This window comes from Leuciscus leuciscus, assembly GCF_965113295.1.
Source record: "Leuciscus leuciscus genome assembly, chromosome: 4".
Taxonomy (NCBI): domain Eukaryota; kingdom Metazoa; phylum Chordata; class Actinopteri; order Cypriniformes; family Leuciscidae; genus Leuciscus; species Leuciscus leuciscus.
Window position 1 is genome coordinate 26,294,388 of NC_138728.1, and position 22,642 is coordinate 26,317,029.

General features: G+C 43.3%; 1 protein-coding gene across 1 annotated transcript in view; it reads right to left on the bottom strand.

Annotated features, from left to right (window-relative positions):
• The window catches only part of LOC309496318 (protein phosphatase 1H-like), a gene marked incomplete at both ends in the record, with an annotated part of 153,642 nt that overhangs the window by 123,056 nt on the left and 7,944 nt on the right, over nucleotides 1–22,642 (bottom strand). The window contains one exon of the mRNA XM_082166317.1: nucleotides 9,806–9,971. Within this exon, the coding sequence (XP_082022443.1) occupies nucleotides 9,806–9,971 (166 nt within the window). The remainder of the gene's footprint in view (nucleotides 1–9,805; nucleotides 9,972–22,642) is intronic.

The window sequence follows — 22,642 nt, forward strand, 5'->3', positions numbered from 1 at the left end:
GCAACGATGTGCTTAAGGTCTGGTCTCACCAGATTACGTGTCAGTTCCTCAAAGTAGGTGTCAAAGAAATAGGGGTCCGGTTCAAACAAGCAGGAATGTCTAATCTGACTGGGATGATCCACTTCACACCCCAAACAGATTTCTTTCAGTTTTTTGTTGATGACGTGTTCCAGAAGGACCACAACAGTTGCTTTTATGATTTTGAACCCATCAGAACGGATACAACTGTCTGTGTCGTCAATTCCTGCTGAGGCTGCAGCTCCAGCTATTGCACCGGTGTTCCCGTATGGAGTTGTAAGGAAGGTCAGGTTGTGATATCCTAGATCCATGCAAAACTTATCCAACCAACTGTTGTCATAGGTTTGTGGGTGGGGCTCCAGCGGTGTGGCATTGTCATCAGGCATCGCTGGGATAGTCTCGGGGGTGTTGCTGTAGCAGTAGACAGGTGTAGATCCTTGAGACATGGTGAATTAATGTTATGATTGTACCGATCCGAACGTGTTTTTAATGACTGTAATATGTGGGTGGGGTTAAGAGGTGGTCTTCGGGGTTGGTAACACCCTTCTCAGGGTGAAACAATTGCATCTTTACAGAACTGTAACGATCATACATGTCACACCATCTAAACATCTTGTCTATGCTTGTAAATATATGGTCAAGCATACGAACATCCTTCCACTGAAACAGAAATTTCATGTCGTAGCACGTGTGATGCTCAGATTCTCGAATAGGCAACGCACACACGTTGAGCTTTGTCTTGTCGTTGCAGCAAAAAATATAAACGCAGTCATCTGGTAGCTTTTTACTATGGTCCCCGACCACACGAAATCTTGTGTTAGGAGTTAAGCCATCCCACTCGGCGACATATAATGGATCATCACCACAGTCGTTCAAATCTCTCCAAACGTAGTTGAAAAACAGAAACCAGTCTTTGTCTTGAAAAATCAGACATGGAGTAGCCCATGTAAATTCGTCTCCAACATCAGCCGTGTAGAGTTTCACAATACGCAGCACCTTGTCAAACGCATATCTCAGTACACGTTTACCAGACATTGAGAAATCCCATTTCACATTAGCTAGGTCTTCATGTAGAAACTTTGTCAAGCTAACATTTTGCTTTTTACTTGGTGCAAAAGTTAGTTCCTCTCTCATTTCAACAGGTCCTCTTGTCGGCGAAATACACATGACCTTTCTAGGGGTTTTAGGAGTTCCCGGAGCAGCCATTGTAACAGGAAAAGTTGCAGAAAGTCTTCTGTGTCTAACAGCGCAACCCCTAACCTTATTTAATCCATGGTGTAGGTAGTGACGTAGGTGTCAGACCAGGGAGGACCATATCATAAAAACTTCATTGGCATATGGTGAGGTGCGAGTATTCACATGTCAATCAGGACGCAAATCTCAGCTAGCTTGACACTGTAAATCAGAGACCCTGTTTTCTTGACACATGGATTCCCTGTCAATCACTAGTGACACTAGGGTCATAAATCAATCAAAGGGGTCATAAATCAACCCAAAAGTGACACATAGTATATGTTAATACTACTGACAAGGTATGCAAGAAGTGAACACCAAGCCTCAAACATTCGTCTCACTATATTGGTGTTAGTCCCCACCAGAATGGCAATTCTCTTCTCTGGCTGAGAATCTGGGCAAACAAGTGCAAGAGTATCAACAGCTTGTGGTAGTCCTACCACATTTTCAGTGAATTCAAGCTTAATGGGAAGATAACCGTAGTATGGGTATTTGTGTGAACTCAAACCCCATATTTCAAGATTTACTGTTAAAGGCGCATAAAAACAGCAAGACCTGGGCTCCAGCAATTGATGGTGAGTTGGCTGGATTCTCTCTGGTATTTCTACAGAAACTATAATTTGTCACGGTGCCACCAAAAATGTAGCTTAAACTATACACAAATATGTGTACACATTACCCTTGATTAAATAAAATGCTACTTCACTATTTGTTAAGGGTAGGGCTGCACGATTAGTCGCAATTTACATGTAATCGCACTGAAATCGAGATGGCTTATTGCGATTTTAAAACCGCAAAGGCTGCGATTATTTTTTATGCGCAGTTTGTCATTGATGTACGGCTCAGTAAACGCTGCTCCATCTGAAAGCACTGTGAGTTTGAGTCACTTATAACGTGCATTTGAAAAAACAACACGCGTCAACCATCTTTCCAAAACATGAGAAGCATTTATGAACCTCTTTTTAATAACATCATGCAACATTTAATAACATGCATTTACTCCAAACTCACTTCATAACAACAGCTGAGCTCCTCCTTCTGTGAGATGATGTGCCTTCTTACACAGAATAAGGCAGTCGTGTATTTATAAGTCATGTTTAATCAAAGCATTTCAATCTTCTGTTTATTCAGATACAGCGATAGGGATTTCCTGGAATGATGCGCATTATTGTACTTCTGCAGCAGGGCATATTTATTGTGTTTGCATGAGAGCGCACTCTGGAGTTCAAATGGGGCAGTATTTACTACCAATCAGCCGCACTCCACTGACAAGCTGCGCATAAGATAATCGCAGCCTTTGCCAAATCGCGTGCGGTTTTATTGCGATTAATCGTGCAGCCCTAGTAAGGGCTGTTTTCTTCCTACAACAATACTGTAATCAAATACTGTAATCAAATTAGGCTATGAAACAAATACAAAAGTAGTAACAAATAGAGACTTATCTATTTTACCAAAAAAAAAAAACCTTAAACGTAAAAATGAAATAAAATATCCCCTTTTTAGAAGAAATAAAATGAAACCACTTTTTTTTTAGGTGTCAGTAAATTACAGAATGAACACAAGAGCAAAGGAAAGAAAAAAAAGTCTCAGGTGGATAATACCAGTTATTAGTTACAGTTGTATACCTGTATGAATTCAAAACTGTAACTTGAATCACATATTCATCCTTTACATGCTTAAATGTTCATAAACCAAGCGCTTGGATTTCGTTGGGGCCCAAATTCGGTGGTCAGTCACGAATGGATGACGCAGTTTTCAAAGTACATAGTCAAAATGGTAACTCACTCAGTTACTCCACTCTGTTACAGCGAAACTCTCCAGCTGGCACAGAGAAGAGAGAAGTGGTTGCATGAAGCTTTTGTCCTCATCTCAAGAGGAACAGGAAAACAGTCCAACGCTGAAATAAGTGATGCGTCACACACCAGAAAATGGCCGACGAATCAGACGCACGAAAACGTCTCGGTTACGTATGTAACCCTCGTTCCCTGAGTAGGGAACGGAGACGTTACGTCGGATGACGACGAATGGGGTTTCGCTTAGAAAGCCTGTCATCTTCGAGTATATAAAACGAGCCTATGGCAATGAAATGCCATGGGTCTGCGGAATTTGCATTGCGTAACTCCGCCCCACCCTGGGGGTATATAAGGAAGTACGCTGCAACATGCAGATATGTCTTCGCTGAGGAGCCGAGACTGAACTCAGGCGTTCCAGCGGTACAGCGGAAGTGGCAGGGAGACGTAACGTCTCCGTTCCCTACTCAGGGAACGAGGGTTACATACGTAACCGAGACGTTCCCTTTCGTTGTCACTCCGAGTTACGTCGGATGACGACGAATGGGGTTCCCAGTGAAATCACGCCACCTCTCGACTGTCTTCCAGTGCCCTGCGTAAGTCTGAGCTCCCTGTCGTGAGACTGGCACGGACGAAGGACTCCTACTTAACACAGGAATACCAAGGTACACTGGGAAGCATATCTCAGTGGAAATATGCCATCATGCCCAACCCGAAGGGGGGGACTTGGAATACACATATGACCCCGGAGGGCTGCATACGGAGAACACTGGGGTGTCCAACCGCAGGTGGAATATTTCAACCCCAAGGGTGGCAAGGTGGCTTGCCAAGGGAAAGACACATGCTCGAAGAGGCTTACAGTGGAAATACACATGTGGGGGTCGCCCAGAGGGGGAACCATGCACATGGAGGCACCTAGCCAAGCGCGAAAGCTGCCGGTGGCATGACTCTGGCGTTGACGTCGTCAGTGCTGGAGGAGACTCAGGGCTTGTTAGGCTCACCTGAGAAAACATCGCACGAATCCCGTCCGTGGAGAGGAATGGCGAGCAAGCGAAGACACCTGAGCAGAATCAACCGGCTAGTTGAAGCGAGTACATGAGAAGAAACTGGCTCCACTCGGAGATTATAGAATCTCGCGAATGTGTTAGGTGTCGCCCAGCCTGCAGCTCTGCAGATGTCTGTTAGCGAGGCGCCATGCGCTAGAGCCCAAGAGGATGCCACACTCCGCGTGGAGTGGGCCGTCACACCAAGGGGGCATGGTCGACCTTGCTGCTGGTAAGCCAAAGCAATGGCGTCCACTATCCAGTGAGACAACCTTTGCTTGGAGAGAGCCTTTCCCTTCAGCTTCCCACCATGACAGACAAAGAGCTGGTCAGAGGTCCTGAAACACTGCGTTCTGTCTACGTAAGCACGAAGGGCGCGTACTGGACAGAGCAGTGCCAAGGCTGGGTCTGCCTCCTCCAAAGGCAGCGCTTGCAGGTTCACCACCTGGTCTCGAAAGGGTGTGGTGGGAACCTTGGGCACATATCCAGGCCGGGGTCTCAGGATCACGTGAGAGTTAGCCGGCCCGATCTCCAGGCACGCTTCGTCAACCGAGAATGCCTGCAGGTCCCCTACCCTCTTGATGGAGGCCAATGCAACCAGGAGCGCTGTCTTCATCGACAGGAACTTAAGCTCCACTGATTGCAGAGGCTCGAAGGGAGCACTCTGCAGGGCAGTTAAAACCACTGAGAGGTCCCAAGAGGGAACGAGAGGAGGGTGAGGAGGATTCAGTCTCCTCGCTCCTCTCAGGAACCTGATGATCAGGTCGTGCTTTCCAACGGACTTACCTTCGACTGCGTCGTGATGTGCGGCAATGGCGGCAACATACACTTTCAGGGTGGAGGGAGACAGCCTTCGGTACAATGAAGTAGGGGCTGTAAAAGCCGGACTTCATTTCGGCTGGAGGGACAATCTCGATCGCACCCTTCGCCAGTAGGGTGGCGACCTCCACTCTCATGATAGGGGCATTGCCACCGACCATAGTGAAGCGGACTCCCCTGAAGCGGGGAGGAGACCGTGCGAACTGAATCGCGTAGACGAGCCTGATGGTTCTCGCGACCCAACGGGACAGTCTGGGAAGCTCCCAAAAGCTGTACCAGCGGGGTCAAGCGAGCCAGACGTACACTGGTGGTGCAGCGAAGCGGAATGACCGGCCCAGACGTGGGTGGCATAGCGGCCCGGTGTGGGGGCACGGTCATTAGCCAGAGGAGGCCAGGGGAGGACCAGCGTCCCACGGGGGCGTACTCTGGCAGGGGTCTGGCGACAGAAGGGGACGAGAGTGGCGAGGCTCGTGAGCGGCGCGCACTGTCATCCACAGCCTCTTGGGGCTCGGAGGAAGGGGCATCAGTTCTTGAAATAAGAGATTCTCCCGCGGCCCTCCACCGGGGGACGGAGTGGCCCTGCTACCAACTCCTGAAAAGAACTGAGCCCTAACTCCAAGCTGCCCGTCTCGAAAGTGCTGCTTAGCCTGGTGTCTGGCCAGCTAAGGGGCGGAGACGGGCAGTGCCGCCCTCCTGCATCCCCCTCCAGCCCGGGGCCGGTGAAGGCTCGAGGGGAGGAGCCGCAGGGAGGTGGCCTCGGCGGGAAGCAGACTAAGGAGACCGTACGGAAGGATGACCATTGGTGCAGAAGGCCTCAGTCCACTGCAGGGGATGATCGAAGACTGTTGGGCGCAGTCCTCAATCACACCGCCGAGCAAGCCACCCGTCTCGAAAATGCTGCTTAGCCTGGCGTTTGGCCGGCTAAGGGGCAGAGACGGGCGGTGCCGCCCTCCTGCAACCCTCTCCTGCTCGGGGCCAGTGAAGGCTCGAGGGGAGGAGTCGCAGGGAGGCGGCCTCGGCGGGAAGCAGACTAAGGAGACCGCACGGACGGATGACCGTCGGTGCAGAAGGCCTCAGTCTGCTTCTGGGGGGGTCAAAGACTGTAGGGTACAGTCCTCAACCACACCGCCGAGGAGCCCAGCCTGGGACATGGGGGAGCTGAGAAAATGAATTCTCAGACCCCCTCACATCAACCTGGCTGAGCCCATTCCTGGACCACAGCTGTGGACATCACCTGGCCCCGGGATCACGCGGGTACCGATGTCGCCCGTAGAGCGAGGTCAGTAGTGTGCGTGGCGGATCGACCAGCCCAGACATGGGAGGCATAGCGTCCCTGCGTGGGGGCGTGGTCGAGTTTCCGCGTTCTGTCAGTGTAGGCCAGGGAAGGACCAGCGTTCCACGGCGGCCTGGTCTGACAGAACTCCCGAGTCAGCACTGCCTCGAAGGCGAAGGCGACACACAGCACTGCATGCCTGTGCCACGATAGTGACAGAGAACATACAGCCCATGATCACCACGCGATCGAGTGCAGCGAAGGCGGGGGACGCGTCCTGATGCACATCCGGGAAGCCTACAGCGCTCGGGGGGAGGGCGGCGCCACTCCTGCCGATGCTTTCAGCTGCCCGGGAAAGCATGGCCATCAGCTCTGGATCTGACCCGACTAACGCTGACACTCCAGAGGGAGGCAACGCAGTCGAATCCTCATTTCCAGAGGAATCAAGCCCGCCTTGTGATGCTGTGAGTGACATGACACCACCTGCTGGAGCCCCGAATGAAAACACTGGGTCCCCGAGAGAAACCAGGCACACACCACACGGAAGCCCCACGGTTTGCGATGTGGAGGGGGGCGTGGCCCGAGGAATGCTCGTCGGTATTATGCCACACTGTAACCCTCAGATCACCCTGGCCACCAGCCAAAGTATCCCCTCTCGAGGAAGAGATAGATTGGGGTGTGGCAGAGGGGACTCTACCCACACGGAGATCATTGAGTCTCGATCTATAAACATCGCGATGGTCACGTTCCCGCAAAGAAAACGTGACTCATCCACGAGCGCTGCCGAGCGTGAATATGCCCAACACGCGAAACAGCGCTCGTGACCGTTAGGCAGATGAATCACGCGCCCACATCCAGTAAATACACGGGCGAACCGTCTTGAAAAAGACGTGCCGCGTGCAGCTCTTTTAGAGAGAGGAAAAGCTCAGCAGAGTGCTGAAGCGCCCAGGGAGAAACACACACACTGTCGGCAGATCACTGCACAGATCAGCAGCAGGCAATGCGATCTCGCTGGAACACGCCGTCACACAAACACACTGAAGAGCCGCTCGTCTCGTAGAGTGAAGATGATACAGAATGGCTTGTAGGAGTGAAGAAAACTCTTGGCTCCGAAGCGAAAACATATCTGCATGTTGCAGCGTACTTCCTTATATACCCCCAGGGTGGGGCGGAGTTACGCAATGCAAATTCCGCAGACCCATGGCATTTCATTGCCATAGGCTCGTTTTATATACTCGAAGATGACAGGCTTTCTAAGCGAAACCCCATTCGTCGTCATCCGACGTAACTCGGAGTGACAACGAAAGGGAACTGGCGTTCTCTCTCCTTCAACAAGTTGTAAGGTCTATTTTCGGCATAGAACCGCCTGAAAATACGCCGATGCTGTTTGACTCTTCTTGGTCCTTGAATCCCGAGAAATAATAGAGAAACACTATAGTCCTTTCCGGCGAAACATAAAATGACGGCTGCTATGATGATCAGAGCAGACTTAACGCATTTACTAAATAATGAGTCTTTAAACACAAAGAAAACGTTCCCGTTGTCACAATACATATATTAATATATCTGAATGTGATCTAGGACACAAACACTGTCGCTAGATATACTTTAACAGCATGTGTTTAAGTTAACTCTCTTACTCGGTCGCACAGCGCGCACCTCATCTCTGTACAATCAGCTTCCAACCCTCGCGTGCGTCTCTACTCCCTCCTACCCATTCTGATTGGCTGATAGTGAACACACCAAAACTCAATTGAACAACTCATTGGTTAGCATTTGAAATACCTCAGACTACCTTTACATGACAATATCCAAATTCCCATGTATTATAAAAAATACAAAAAACAAAACATACAACAAATTCAAATAAATGTGTACAAATATTCACAGGGTTACAAAGTTTTTAAGAGTTTAGAGATATCTTGCTTACAGAGGAGGGTGGGTCTTTCATGGAAATGGAATCCTGTCCTCAGAAGGTGTAAACTCAGGAGACTGTGATTAATGCAAATTCCCATTGTTAGCATATAAGTTCCTGTCTTGGTCTAAATACTTAAAGAAATGTCTCAAGAGGCTCATGGCGATTGGTAATGCGATCAGCCCATAATTATGTATTTTATTTTTATGATATCAGGTATACATCTTTTACTCTTTATCTCTGAGCATTTGGTGTTACTGTATTGATTATCTTTGAATTGATTATGTAATTGGCATGATACATTTACCTGACTAATAATACATTGTTACATTTGGATTTATTCTGACTTACTCTGAAATTATTAACTCTAGTAGATTACGTTAAGTCCATAAAACCACAATTCTACGATCAGGTTAGTACCAGACTAAAATACAACTTAGGTGGAGGCGTGGAGCAGAGGAGCACACAAAACGCAGAGATCTGACTAACACATTGGCATTAGTCATGTCTACTTATAACTGTAGAGGCTAATAATGGGTTTTCCGTTTAGAACAACAGAATATGTTGTTAGACCAATCTAAATAGGGGTGAGCCTCATCCTCTAATTATTGTAATATTATTCTAACTAAGTGTACGTTGGAAACCATGGCATGGTTATACAAAGTTACCATTAGAAGAAGTTAAGTTGGTCAATTTGGCTCTATGGTAATGGTCATAACACGCGGTAAACCTTAACCCGCTTATCGGATACTGTCGTTGGACCGATTGGGCAGGCCTTACACACCCAATGTGTACAATTGGGGCTGTTCTGTTCAAAGCTAGCCCAAATTACTACCGGTGTCCTGGGTCTTTGACAGTACTTTTTCATTAAAATACCCACATCAATACTGTTACTCAGACAGCGTAATTCCAAAGTAATATTAACCGTCTGTGTCCTGTCCTCTCAACGAGGATCACTGCTATTATCGTCCATCATGCCATCAAGCTATTGGTTCACATCCATTGACCTGAAGGATGCCTATTTTCACATAATATATTCACCCTAGAGAAAATTCTTGAGGTTCGTAGGGTTGCATACGAATATCTGGTTCTCCTTTTCGGCCTGTCTCTCAGCCCAAGAGTGTTTGCCAAATTTACAAAAGTGGCCCTAACTTCCCTAACATAGAACTAGGCATTCATCTCGCTACATACATAGACGAAAAGGGTGTTTTAATTCCCATACATTCAATTACATATCTGGGACTGTCACCAGACTTGTTTACAGAGCGTGACTGTTGGAGGAGAGAGTAAGAAAATTAATGTCTGGGCAAGTTTTTTTTTTTTTGCACATGCATCAGACTATTAGGGCTAATGGAATCACCCCTTTCTTATTTTTTCATCAGTCATACATGCATTTGTTAATAATTTAGACTACTAAATTATCCCATAGTGACCCGACTAGGCACATGTGGACAATCCATGGACAGCCAATCTCTATTGCTTTGCGAAGATGGTGAATGGCACACAGACAGCTATAACTCTAGACAAAGGATGTGAGGAAAATACATTAGCATAGCTATTTCAGGAATTTTTTGCATCTGTTGTTTTTAATGTGTTAAAATATAGATATGTGTGATTTTCCCCAACCCTCTTAATAATAAAAATAGGCTCTTTTGAAAAAACATAGTTGTTCAATAGATATTCAGTGTACCTGGTACAGTAAACAATCACTTACATCATTTTCCCACGTTCCCATGGCAACACTATTGGGAAGGGACGACCTCCTTCTACTTGTAGATGTCTTTCTGGGTGTCAAGGATCCTATAGGTTTCTTCTTAACCAGTAGAACCTCACAGCATGCCTGGTCCTCATTCAGAGCACTTTTACCTGCATTTATTACTCTGAAACACAAACACCAAAACAGATAGCATGTAGTGTCATTTTCATTTTAATGTTAAATAGGGTAATGTTTAAAAATAGACAATCACAAATTAGTTAAAAAACAGCAACAAAAGTGCCATACTAAATATTAAAGGCTATATTTTACTGGTGAATATTTCACTGGTTTGACTGGTGATCAACCATGGCGGGTAAGACAGGCGTATTATAACACATGGGAGGTCATGATTCATTGGTATTCATCAGGTAAATGATGTCCTCCAACATTTGCAAAACAAAGCATAAAGAGGGTCGCACACTGAACCAGGGTCATGTTTGTTTCTGATGTGTTTTGGTTTTATTTTCTGTTTATATCAGTTTATAAAGTTTAATATATTGTAAAGTCTATCTTCCTTGTTTCATTGTGCGCTATACCACTCCACCACAAACAATGTTTTCTCTGACTGTATGCACACCGACGGCACCAAACTATGGCTCCAAAGGCTAGTCAAAATCCTGCTGTGCCATTAAAATAGCTTTCCATGAAATTACAAAACGATAGTGTAATTGGGTGTGTGCAGATAGGAAGACGTAGACACAGAAGATGAATATTCAAACAATGTAACTTTACTTATAATAATCCAACAGGTTTTATTATCCTTACAAAGAACAGAAACACACAACATAGTGTACACGATAATGTAAACGATGTAGCGAGGGTCCTGTACGATCAGGTAAAGGGATTGTGATGGTGGGAAGATGAGACCCCTATGCAGAAGGTGGGGGAATCCTGATGGCGCAGACCCAGAGCTCCACAGTGCCGACACCCCACGGCGGAGTCGGGGGAGGGAGGAGCTAAAATGGTGTAGTGGCTGACGACAGCTGGTGGACAACCGCGAGAGACGATAGACCCACAGGCGCAGATGGGGGACCGCAGGAGCCGAGAGACATCGCTGGTGAAGGAGACACAGGTGATGTCTCGGCGACGAGTATTGCAGAAAGAGCACGCTTTAGCCGTAGGTGAGAAGAGACAGAGCGCAGCGGAGGGCCTGGGTGTCCGTGGTGTAGGCAGAGCCACGACAGACCAAAGGATAGCCGATGGGGCGAGGGAACCCGGTGGAGACACTTGGATGAGGAGCCGAAGGTGGGAGGAGCCAGGGCGGAGCCGACAGGTGGAACAAGACTTGGCAGGGCATTTCCAGGGACGTAGCAGGACAGCAAACTTCCAACAGCGGCAGGGCTGGAGGACTGTCTGAGCTCTGGGAAGTGACAGGAGACTGGACATGACGATGGTGACTAGGGTAACGTCCACACACATGAAACACAGAAATGAGCACATCACAGCCCATTTCGATAATTTTCCGGTCTTTAAACAGATATGAAGGTTCAAATACCGGTAAGATAACAGTTTGATAACTAAACTTTAATTTAAATTTCTTTATTGTTTTTTCTGCTGGGAACATCAAGTCAATGTATAATAACAATGATTTTATAAAATAATCGTTCCACACTGTTAATACCCCAATAAAACCCTCCCTCAAGTAAACAACCTACAGTCTCCAATAAAAAAAAATAATACAAAAAATCAAAAAATAATTATATAAAAAAAAAAATAATAATAATAATAATAAAAATACAATATTGATATCTTAAAGCATTTTCAAAATAAAATAAATAAATCATCAGAGGATGCTCAGCTTAAGTGTCTTGAGAATTAGCTAGTAAATAGTCTAAAAAGGGGCGCCACAGTTTATCAAAGGTCCTTAAAGATCCAGTCTGTGACAGTCTGATTTTTTCCAATTTAATGCAAGTGAACACTTCTTTCAGCCATGAATCAAAAGAAGGGGGTGAGGCATGTTTCCACTTCAGAAGTATGAGACGTCTTGCTAGTAAAGTAGTAAAGGCTAGAGCCTTTTGAACCGTTACAGAAAGGTTAACTTCAACGGCCATCCCAAAGATGGCCAGAAGAGGATTTATGTCAAGATCTATGGCGAAGGCTTCTCTCAGAATTTTGAATATTTTAGTCCAGTAATCATATAATTTAGGGCATCCCCATAACATATGAATGAGATCTGCTGGTGATTGCTTGCACCTATTACATGCATCGCTGACAGAGGGGTATATTTTAGCAAGTTTAGCATTTGTATAGTAAACCCTATGTAGAATCTTACACTGTATCAGGCCATGTCTTGCACTAATAGAAGATGTGTGTATGAGAGCAAGAATGCGCTCCCAATGTTCATCAGAGATTTCAAATCCCAAGTCTCCCTCCCATGCCGCTCTGGCCCTACTTGTAGAGGCTGGATTATTATTGTGAATCAAATTATAAATTACAGAAATACAGTGTTTTGAATGTGGTTCAAGCTTTAAGAAGTCATCCAATGGCGATTCAGGGGGGCGATTCGGAAAGTGAGGGAATAGTTTTTGCACAAAATGCCTGACTTGAAAGAAACGAAATAAGTGGGAATTAGGTAAGTCAAATCTTTTGGAAAGGTTATTAAAGGACGAGAAAACTCCACACTCATAGAGATCATCAATGGTCCTTATGCCTTTATCAAACCATATTCGAAACGCCTCATCCATATTAGAGGGTGCAAAACTGTGGTTTTTAATTATCGGAGAGAGTGTAGAAGACCTATGCAACCCAGTCTGTTTTCTAAATTGAGTCCATATCTTAACTGAGTGAGATACTACTAAATTTGAACTAATGTTGGTAGGCAATGGTAGTTGAGAGCATATAACTGAGTGCAGAGAGAGGCGTGCTGAGGACTGTTCTAGGTAGGCCCAGCAAGGGGGTTCAGAATTCAGATTGTTCCTCCAGTATACAATTTTCTGGATATTGCAGGCCCAATAATAGTGCAAAAAGTTTGGGAGTGCAAGACCTCCCTTGTTTTTAGGGAGCTCTAAAACTGATTTCCTAATTCGAGCTGGTCCATTTCCCCATAAAAAGGAAATTATTCGTTTGTCCAAATCCATAAAAAACTTTTTCTTAAGAAAAATTGGAATATGCTGAAATAAATACAAAAACTTGGGAAGAACAGTCATCTTGATTAGGCTTATACGCCCAGCAAGAGAAAGAGGGAGGTTAGCCCAACGTACCATGTCAGACTCAACCTTTTTAAGTAAGGGGACAAAATTAGAAACATACATTCCAGTTAAAGATTTGGTCACAGTAATACCAAGATACTTAAATTCATCAGCCGCCCATTTAAATGGTAGAAGTGAATGTGCAAGGTTATTCGCCAAAGAATTTACAGGGAACAACTCACTCTTATGAAAATTAATTTTATACCCTGAAATTTTACCGATGTGGTTTAAAATGTTCAGAATAACGGGAACAGAAGTCTCTGGATCAGAAATAAAGAGTAGAAGATCGTCTGCATATAGGGATAATTTATACTCTCTACCTAGCCGATTTATACCTTTAAAATTTACATCCTCACGAAGCCAGATGGCTAAGGGCTCAATGGCAATGGCAAAAAGCAAAGGCGACAAAGGGCAGCCCTGCCTAGTGCCCCTCTGAAGCAAAAAAGGTGGTGAAACCACACCATTAGTTAAAATAGATGCCTGTGGGGAGACATACAATAGTTTGATCCAGGAAATAAAACGATCATCAAAACCAAAGCTTTCCATTATACGAAATAGATATCCCCACTCGACTCTATCAAACGCCTTTTCCGCGTCTAGTGCCAGAACCACTTCTGGCACATCTGAACTAGGCATATTGAGGATATTGAAAAGTTTCCTTGTATTAAAGAAAGAATGTCTTCCAATCATAAAACCTGTTTGGTCATCCGAAATTATTTGGGGCAAGACTTGTTGTAAACGCAATGCTAAAATCTTAGTTAAAATTTTATAGTCCACATTCAAAAGTGAAATGGGTCTATAGCTGCTACACAGTAAAGGGTCTTTGTCTTTTTTGGCAATCAAAGTGATTGACGCTAACGACAGGGTGGGAGGCAGGCAGCCTTTAGAAAAAGACTCGTTAAACATATTCTGTAATGCAGGTGCTAGGGATGTAGAAAATGCTTTATAAAAAAAGTTAACCCGTCAGGGCCTGGTGACTTGCCGTTCTGTAAAAGTTTGATAGCTTCCACCACCTCAGAAACTGATATTGGGTCACCAAGGGTCTTAGCCATGTTACTATCAATGTTGGGAAAAGTGATCTTATCCAAGGGCCATTCCCCACAATCAGAACATAAGGAAAGCTCAGAAGTATAAAGGCCTGAGTAAAACTCTAGGAAAATGTTATTAATTTTATGTGGATCGTGAAACACGTCTCCTTGTGGCGACCTTATTCCATTAATCAGCCTTGATGCTGCTGATGCTCTGGCTTGATGAGCTAATAATTTACCTGCCTTTCACCTAGTTCGAAAAAACATTGCTTAGATTTAAGCAACTGCACTTCAGCCTTATTCGTGGTCAAAAGATCAAATTCCGTTTGTAAACGAAGGCGTTCTTTATACAGATCTTTATTTGGATCAACAGCATACTGATGATCTAAACTTTGTAGGTCCTTAAGGATTGTATCTAATTTAAGCTTGTCAGCCTTGTTGTTACCAGAAGAATAAGAAATTATCATACCTCTCAAATATGCCTTAGATGTTTCCCAGAGAGTCCCTCTATTAATAATTGGCATATCGTTGACCTCAAAAAATAGGGCTATTTGCTCAGCCAAAAATTTCTTGAAATCATCACTAGCCAGAAAGAGAGAGGGGAAGCGCCACTGTTTGGGGGAATGTGTGAACTGGGAAATATTAACGTCAACAGAGGTGGGTGCGTGATCCGAAATGACAATGCTGTGATATTCACAGCTCGATAGGTTTGAAAGTAGTCTATTGTCTAATAAGAAAAAATCTATTCGTGAATATGACTGATGAACGTGGGAGAAAAATGAGTAGGCCCTATTCGTGGGAAATTTTGATCTCCAGGGATCGGACAGGCCCAATCGCCCAGCAAAGGTATTCAAAGTTTTGGCCGAGTTAGTTGATACACAAGGTCTGCTCGAGGATCGATCTAAAACAGTGTCTTGAACAAAGTTAAAATCACCCCCTATTATAACATGTCTTCTGTCAATATCAGGAATGGATGAAAAGAAATTGGATATAAACTTGTCATCATCCCAGTTAGGGGCATAAATACTTGCCATAACGATAGGCACATCTCTGAGTTTGCCAGTAATTAGGACATAACGCCCATTAGGATCGGACACAACATTAGCCAACTCGAAAGGGATACTTCTGTGAATAAGAATAGCAGCACCTCTTGCTCGAGCACTAAAATTTGAATGATATAAATGGCCCACCCATGCTCTTTTAAGCCGTTGAATATCACTTGTCTTAAGATGGGTTTCTTGAAGAAAGAACACATCCCCCCTAAGATGTTGGAGATGAGACGTAATGCGGCAAATTTTTATATTATTGTTCACCCCTTTAACATTCCATGATAAGAAACGAATACTGGAACTCTCTTTAGTCTTAGCCATTATCAATCGGCCACATGCCAGTTTCAAATCTGAGCCAAACGCAAAAAAATAAAGGAGAAAAGAAACACTTAAAGGAAAATAAAATAAAACACAATAAAGCAATTTGGAAAGCCATAGCATTCAAAAAAGAAAAAGAAACAAAAACCCATTTCAAAATCCTAAATCCCATTCCTAACATATCAACCCAGAACCACGCAGAGAACCTGCTAAACATCAGCATCTCAATGCAATTTCTCAAAAGTACAAAATTTACTATCAAATTGCACAAAGGACCCCGGCTCCACAAAAATATGTATTTTAGCCCATGAATGAAAAACAAAAACTGATCAAAATCAAACTACCAGTATCACAAAACAACGTTGTATATGCATAAAAGTCTTAACAGTCTGCATAAAAGTTCTCCTGGGCAGCAAATGATGTACAAAAATTACGGTTTTGTCAGTCTTATGATCATCCAGGAGCAAGATGAGCGAAAAGAGCGAAAACTACGCATCTTGTATATCACAAAAAAATAGCTACGAACTTCGGTGTCCAGATATTGTATACTAGATGATAATATTTGATGAAAAAATTAAAATAAAATCCGGAACCCAGCATCGTGTGAGTAGACGCGAGTAGCGTTAGTCAGAAAAGTCAACTGCTCATGTAGCTTCTGTCGACTCACGCCGGTGGGTTTTGATAAACTCACCAGCCTCGTGAACTGACGACAACCGCCTCTTCTTACCATCCGACGTCGTGATGAAAAGTTTAGATGGGAAATGAAGAGATGGTCTCAGACCAAGCTGGTACAGCTCCTTCATCACCGCTCGGTATTCGGCGCGCATCTCCAAAACTTCGGGACTGTAGTCCTCATTGATGAAGACCGGATTACCGCGATATTGAAGCTTTCCTCTTAGTTTGCGGGCTTCGCGAATCACCAAATCCTTGGTTTGGAACTTGTGGAAACGAATTATCACAGACCTAGGTCTCTCCCCCGACTTTGGTTTCGCTGTGAGGGCGCGATGGGCACGATCCAAATCAGGAGGAGAGGTAAATAGGCTTGCACCAAAAATTTCCACTAAGAGCTCCGAAAAGAAAGTAGTCGGACGAGGGCCCTCAATCGTCTCAGGTAAGCCAAAGATTCGTATATTATTTCTGCGGCTCCTCCCTTCTAGATCCATAACCTTGGCTTTGAGTTTAGCGTGTTCGTCAGTTAAAGCCGCAAACTTCGACTCTAGGGCACCGACACTCAGGCCACTCGTGTCCGCATTTGCTTCAAGTGAGCAAAGTCTCTGCTCGTGGTCGTTTACCGTTGTATGTAAAATGTCCAGTCTTGATTCCAAGGTGGAAAATGCTGATTTAAATTCCGAAGACAATGCCGCCCTGTGTTCTTCCAGCAGCGTCGTCAGGGTAGCAATATCTGCTAAGTTCCCGCTAGTCTGTGTTTCATCTTTCTTAACTTCGTCTTTCTTGGTGTTTTGTCTTGATTTCGAAGCCATTTTCGCCCAGAAAGTTTCAAAGTAGTAAGCTGACTGATTAACTGGATAATCAAGTCGTTGATGGGCCAAAAAAATTAACTTTAAGTTTGAGTTAAGTTTATTTTAAAATGCTGTGAGTCACTTCATTTAAACAAGCAAAAGAGGTAAAAAAAATCATGTTTTTAAAAGGTTTTTGGAAGTACACTGTAAAAAAAACCTTACCGTTGCATTTACCATACCTTACCATAAAAATATGGTAGCAATTTTTATGTTTTACATCATTGAACTAAAATGTATGGTAAAAAACTGGCAACTGTGGTTGCCAGTACTTTACCGTAAGAAAATACGGTAGAAATATTTATGTTTTACGGCATTGATCTAAAGTTTATGGTAAAAAACTGGCAGCTGGTTGCAAGTGATTTACTGTAAAAAATATGGTAGTAATATTTTAGGTTTTACGGCAATGATCTAAAGATTACGGTAAAAAACTGGCAGCTGTGGTTGCCAGTACTTTACCGTAAAAAATACGGTAGAAATATTTTAGGTTTTATGGCACTGAACATTTTATGGTATAAAAAAACACAAAAAAACTGCCAGTTGTGGTTGCCTGTAATTAAAAAATATTGTATTACAAACCAATTTGTCATAAAAGTTATTATTGAGAATTACCAGAGATTTAGACGTTAATGTTTAATTGAAAATAATAAAGTTTAAAGTCACCATTATGGAGATGAGTGTTTGCTTTAGTTGGGCTCTTGACCCTTTTCTCAGACTGCTTTAACCGTGTGTTTGTAAAACACATCCGTTATGGCATGAAAATCAGAGAGAAACTGTGATGTGCTGTTGGCTGTTTATTGATGATGATATAATCGTCATGTAGTGGCCTGATTCTCTGATCTCATAAAGATTCTTATCTTTCATTGTACAAAGTATGTTAAATACAAATATATTTCATGTTTTTGAGTATAATAGCCCTGTGACACTACCACATACGAGCCAGCAGTGACAAACTGTATGAATAGATGTATGAATAGAATAGAATAGACATAGATGTATGAAAGAAATAAAGTTAATCTGGTTAGTAATAAGATAAGTGAAGCTGGTAATGCTGTTTGTGGAGTTGTTTAATCCTCCTCTGATGAGATCTTGAGAGATTTTATGTTTTTTTTATCTTCAGTTGATCTAAGGCTGTGGCCGAAGTCAGTTGTAGTTCTTGTGTTTCTGCTCATCGCTTCTCTTTTTTCTGTTCTTGTTGTTTCTCTAAATTGACTTTGCTAGAATTTCCTGCGTGACACTTCACATTTGATGTTATATCATTTAAGTAATTATGTTTCTTCTTAGTTTTTGTTATCAGTTATGTACTTTTGGGGTTTATATTATATCATATATTGTTTAATGAATGTTTATGGCATTATTTGGTGTCATGTGTCACCATGATGGTGTTTTGTATTCATGTGTATGACAATGTGCACCTTCTTTATATTAACATATGCCTTAGCTTGTGGAAAACTAATGATGGTTAGATCTGAATGATCATGTGGTTTTATGTTTTACCGCCTGTATTATTATGGAGGTAATCAGTATATTACAAAGGTATAAAGCAGATTATTTAGTGCAATTGAATGATAACGTTTATTGGTTAATGAAATATAAGGGTTGTCCCGTGAAAACTAAAAGGTTACTACTGTATTTTTTATATTAAAGTACTGGGAACCACAGCTTATGGTTTTTTTTTTACCACACAATTAAGTACTGCTTTATTTGTTGCCGTAAATTTAAGTCCAAAGTAAGGTTGCTACTATATTTTTTTTACGGTAAAATACTGGCAGCCAAGCTGACGTTTTTTTACTGTAAATTTCACCGTTTTTTTTCCCCATTGTGTTTTTTTTCTCTCGTAAATTTAAGTCCCGTAAAACATAAAAGGTTGCCACCATATTTTTTACAGTAAAATACAAGCATATGGAATTATTCTTGTGCCAATAATAATGAACGTAGCTTTTCAAGAAACTAATGAAAATATAAATTGAAACTGAATAAAATATCTTTGAAACGGAAAAAGAATAAATCTCAGGCAAATTTTTTGACTTCGTTTTTAATACACTGCATGTTTTGCTAACTATTTCTCATTTTTCAATCGCTGATCTGAACTTACAAATGCGCTTCCAGAGTTTTCATTTGCGCTTCTGAAGTTTTTGTTTACGCTTCTGGAGTTTTCGTTCGCCATTCTGACACATTTCTCTCGTGGGGGGCGGGGCTAGAGGCAGTGTGTTCTCATTGGCTACTGAGGTTTTGACTGACAGCTTCTTCACCTGGAAGTGAAGACAGTGTTGTGTTTACATGTATGGATGTGAGTGTCTGTAATCGCAGCTTTCTATTTCATTTTAGTGATATTAAGTTAGGTTTGTTTTTTAATTTTATCTGTATTTACCTGCTGCTACTACTTTGTCGACAGAAGCTTTTAGGAGCACAAGAGATCTATTCAGTCTATTCAGGTGTAATTGTACATTAAAGTACTGTATATAATACTTAAAATATTGTAGTGTCCAATGTTTTCAGAGAATATTTGTTTATTCCTGATGATTATTCTGCATGTTAGGCTCTGATTAGGTTGAGCTGTTACAATTTAAAGAGAATACTAGCAAACGTGTGTGATATATTCAGCCGTCAAGAAAGTTTCACTTCAACCAGGTAATCAAGGTTGGCAACCATGGCCATCACACTACTAATTGTTAGCATGATATACATTTACACCATCAAAATGAATGATCACTTAAATAAGAGGAATTTAAACAATATGAAAATTACAATCGTGGCCTGCTGTCAGATGATACAGACCTCAAGGGGCATTTCATTACATATGTCACACAAAGAATGTTCTTGTTGCCATTTTTTTATTGATAATTGTATTTAGTTATTTAATTTAATTAATACTATCTTCTAACATTTAAAATTGTAAATATATTTTAACAATCAACCGTTTCAGTTGTGACTTCTACAACCAGTTAAATGAATGTAATTGAAAATATGAATTCAAATAAATGTACATTCTTTATTGTCACTAAAGCATATACACAAGTATCAGAGTGAAAGTATTGGATGCAATTATGTTGTGACAGGAAAGACCAGAATCACAAAACATTAACTGCATACTATACATGTAATGCACAGTATTCTCATCATATACATTACTATACAAAATGCACAATTACAAATACAGAATACATTTTAAAAATTCATATACATTTTAAATGATGCAATGATTCTTTGAACAGTTCCTGTTGCAGTACAAGTAACAAAGCAGTGACTGGACACAAGCAGTACAAGGATAGTCCACCCAAAACATGAGCATTCTCTCATCATTTACTATATGACTTTCTTCTTCACATAAACATAGACAAATAGTTTTAAGGAAATAATCCATCTCTGTGAGTCCATAATACAAGTGGATTGTATTATGGACTCACTCTCTCTCTTTCCGTGGGTCTATGGAATTGTCAGTCAGCAGTCAATAAAGCTGACTTCATTCCAGCCTTTGCATCTCATTCTACTCTTAGTATCTTGGGGCTGACTGAGACCTGGATTCGTCCAGAAGACTCAGCAACCCCTGCTGCTCTCTCTAGCAATTTCTCCTTCTCCCACTCCCCTCGCCAGTCTGGGAGAGGTGGGGGTACAGGGCTTCTCGTTTCTAACAATTGCAAATACTCCACGCTCTCTTCTCTATGCAACAACAACTCATTTGAATATCATGCTATTACACTTACAACTCCCATTAAAATCCATATTGTAGTCATTTATCGCCCCCCAGGTCAGCTGGGTAACTTTGTAGATGAGCTGGATGTGCTGCTGTCCACTTTCCCTGAGGACGGCACCCCACTTCTAGTCTTCGGTGATTTCAACATTCATCTCGAAAAGCCACATGCAACAGACTTCACCTCTCTCCTAGCCTCTTTCGATCTCAAACGACTCATCACCACAGCTACTCACAAATCAGGCAACCAACTGGACCTGGTTTACACACGCAACTGCACCACAGAAAACATCCTGGTGACACCTCTCCACGTTTCAGATCATTTCCTCATTACTTTCAGTCTACAACTCTCTACCCCTGCACCACCACCCCCACCACCAGTCACTTTCAGACGAAACCTGCGCTCACTTTCCCCCTCCCATCTCTCCTCTGCCGTGTCATCCTCTCTTCCCCCACCCTCACAATTCTCATCTCTGGATGTGAATACCGCAACGGACACCTTATGCTCCACTCTAATCTCTTCTCTAGACATTATCTGCCCTCTCTCCTCCAGGCCAGCACGCGCTACTCCCTCTAACCCCTGGTTATCTGAGGTTCTTCGGGAACACCGGACCGAACTCAGGGCAGCGGAGAGGAAATGGCACAAATCAAAAGACGCATCTGACCTGAGTATGTATCAATCTCTCCTCTCCTCCTTTTCTGTTGATGTTCATGCTGCAAAATCTTCATACTTCCACAACAAGATCAACAGCTCCTCCAACACACGATTACTCTTCAAGACATTCAACTCTCTCCTGTCCACCTCCACCACCTCCCGCCTCCTCCTTAACTGCTGACGATTTTGCGACCTTCTTCACCAACAAAACAACAGCTATCAGCAGTCAGTTCTCAGCTCCACACACACAGGAACCCAGACCGACCCCTTCCACAGCCAATACCCCTCTGTCCTCCTTTTCTTCGCTAACCGAGGAAGAAGTATCTACACTTCTCCTCTCCAGTCACCCTACCACCTGCCCGCTTGATCCCATCCCCTCACACCTTCTACAAGCCATCTCTCCCACACTTCTACCATCACTCACACACATCATCAACTCATCCCTTCACACTGGCACCTTCCCTACAGCATTCAAGCAGGCTCGGGTTACTCCACTGCTCAAAAAACCAACGCTAAATACATCATTGGTAGAGAATTACAGACCTATCTCTCTCCTACCATTCATTGCGAAGACACTTGAAAGAGCTGTCCTCAACCAACTAACATCCTTCTTGTCTCTAAACAACCAGCTGGATGTCAACCAATCTGGCTTCAAGAAAGGACATTCAACTGAGACTGCATTACTGTCAGTCACAGAAGCCCTACGGATCGCAAAAGCTGCTTCCAAATCTTCAGTCCTCATTCTCCTGGATCTGTCTGCTGCCTTCGACACGGTGAATCATCAGATCCTTCTGTCCACCCTCTCATCACTGGGCATCACAGGAACTTCACTCCACTGGTTTGAGTCCTATCTCACAGGCAGGTCCTTCAAGGTCGCATGGAGAGGTGAGGTATCCAGAGCACATCAGCTGACCACAGGGGTTCCCCAGGGTTCAGTTCTTGGTCCCCTCCTCTTCTCCATCTACACCACATCACTGGGACACATCATACAGGCACACGGTTTTTCCTACCACTGCTATGCTGATGACACACAGCTCTTCCTCTCCTTTCAACCAGATGATCCCACAGTAGCTGCACGGGTCTCAAGCTGTCTGGCGGACATCTCCACATGGATGAAGGAACATCACCTGCAGCTCAACCTGGCAAAACTGAGCTTCTCGTCCTCCCTGCCAATCCATCTCTACAGCACGACTTCACCATCCAGCTAGAGTCATCATTAATCACCCCATCAAGATCAGTCAGAAATCTTGGAGTAACGTTTGATGACCAGCTGACCTTCACAGATCACATTTCAAAGACAGCTCGATCATGCAGGTTTGCACTGCACAACATCAGGAAGATCAGGCCTT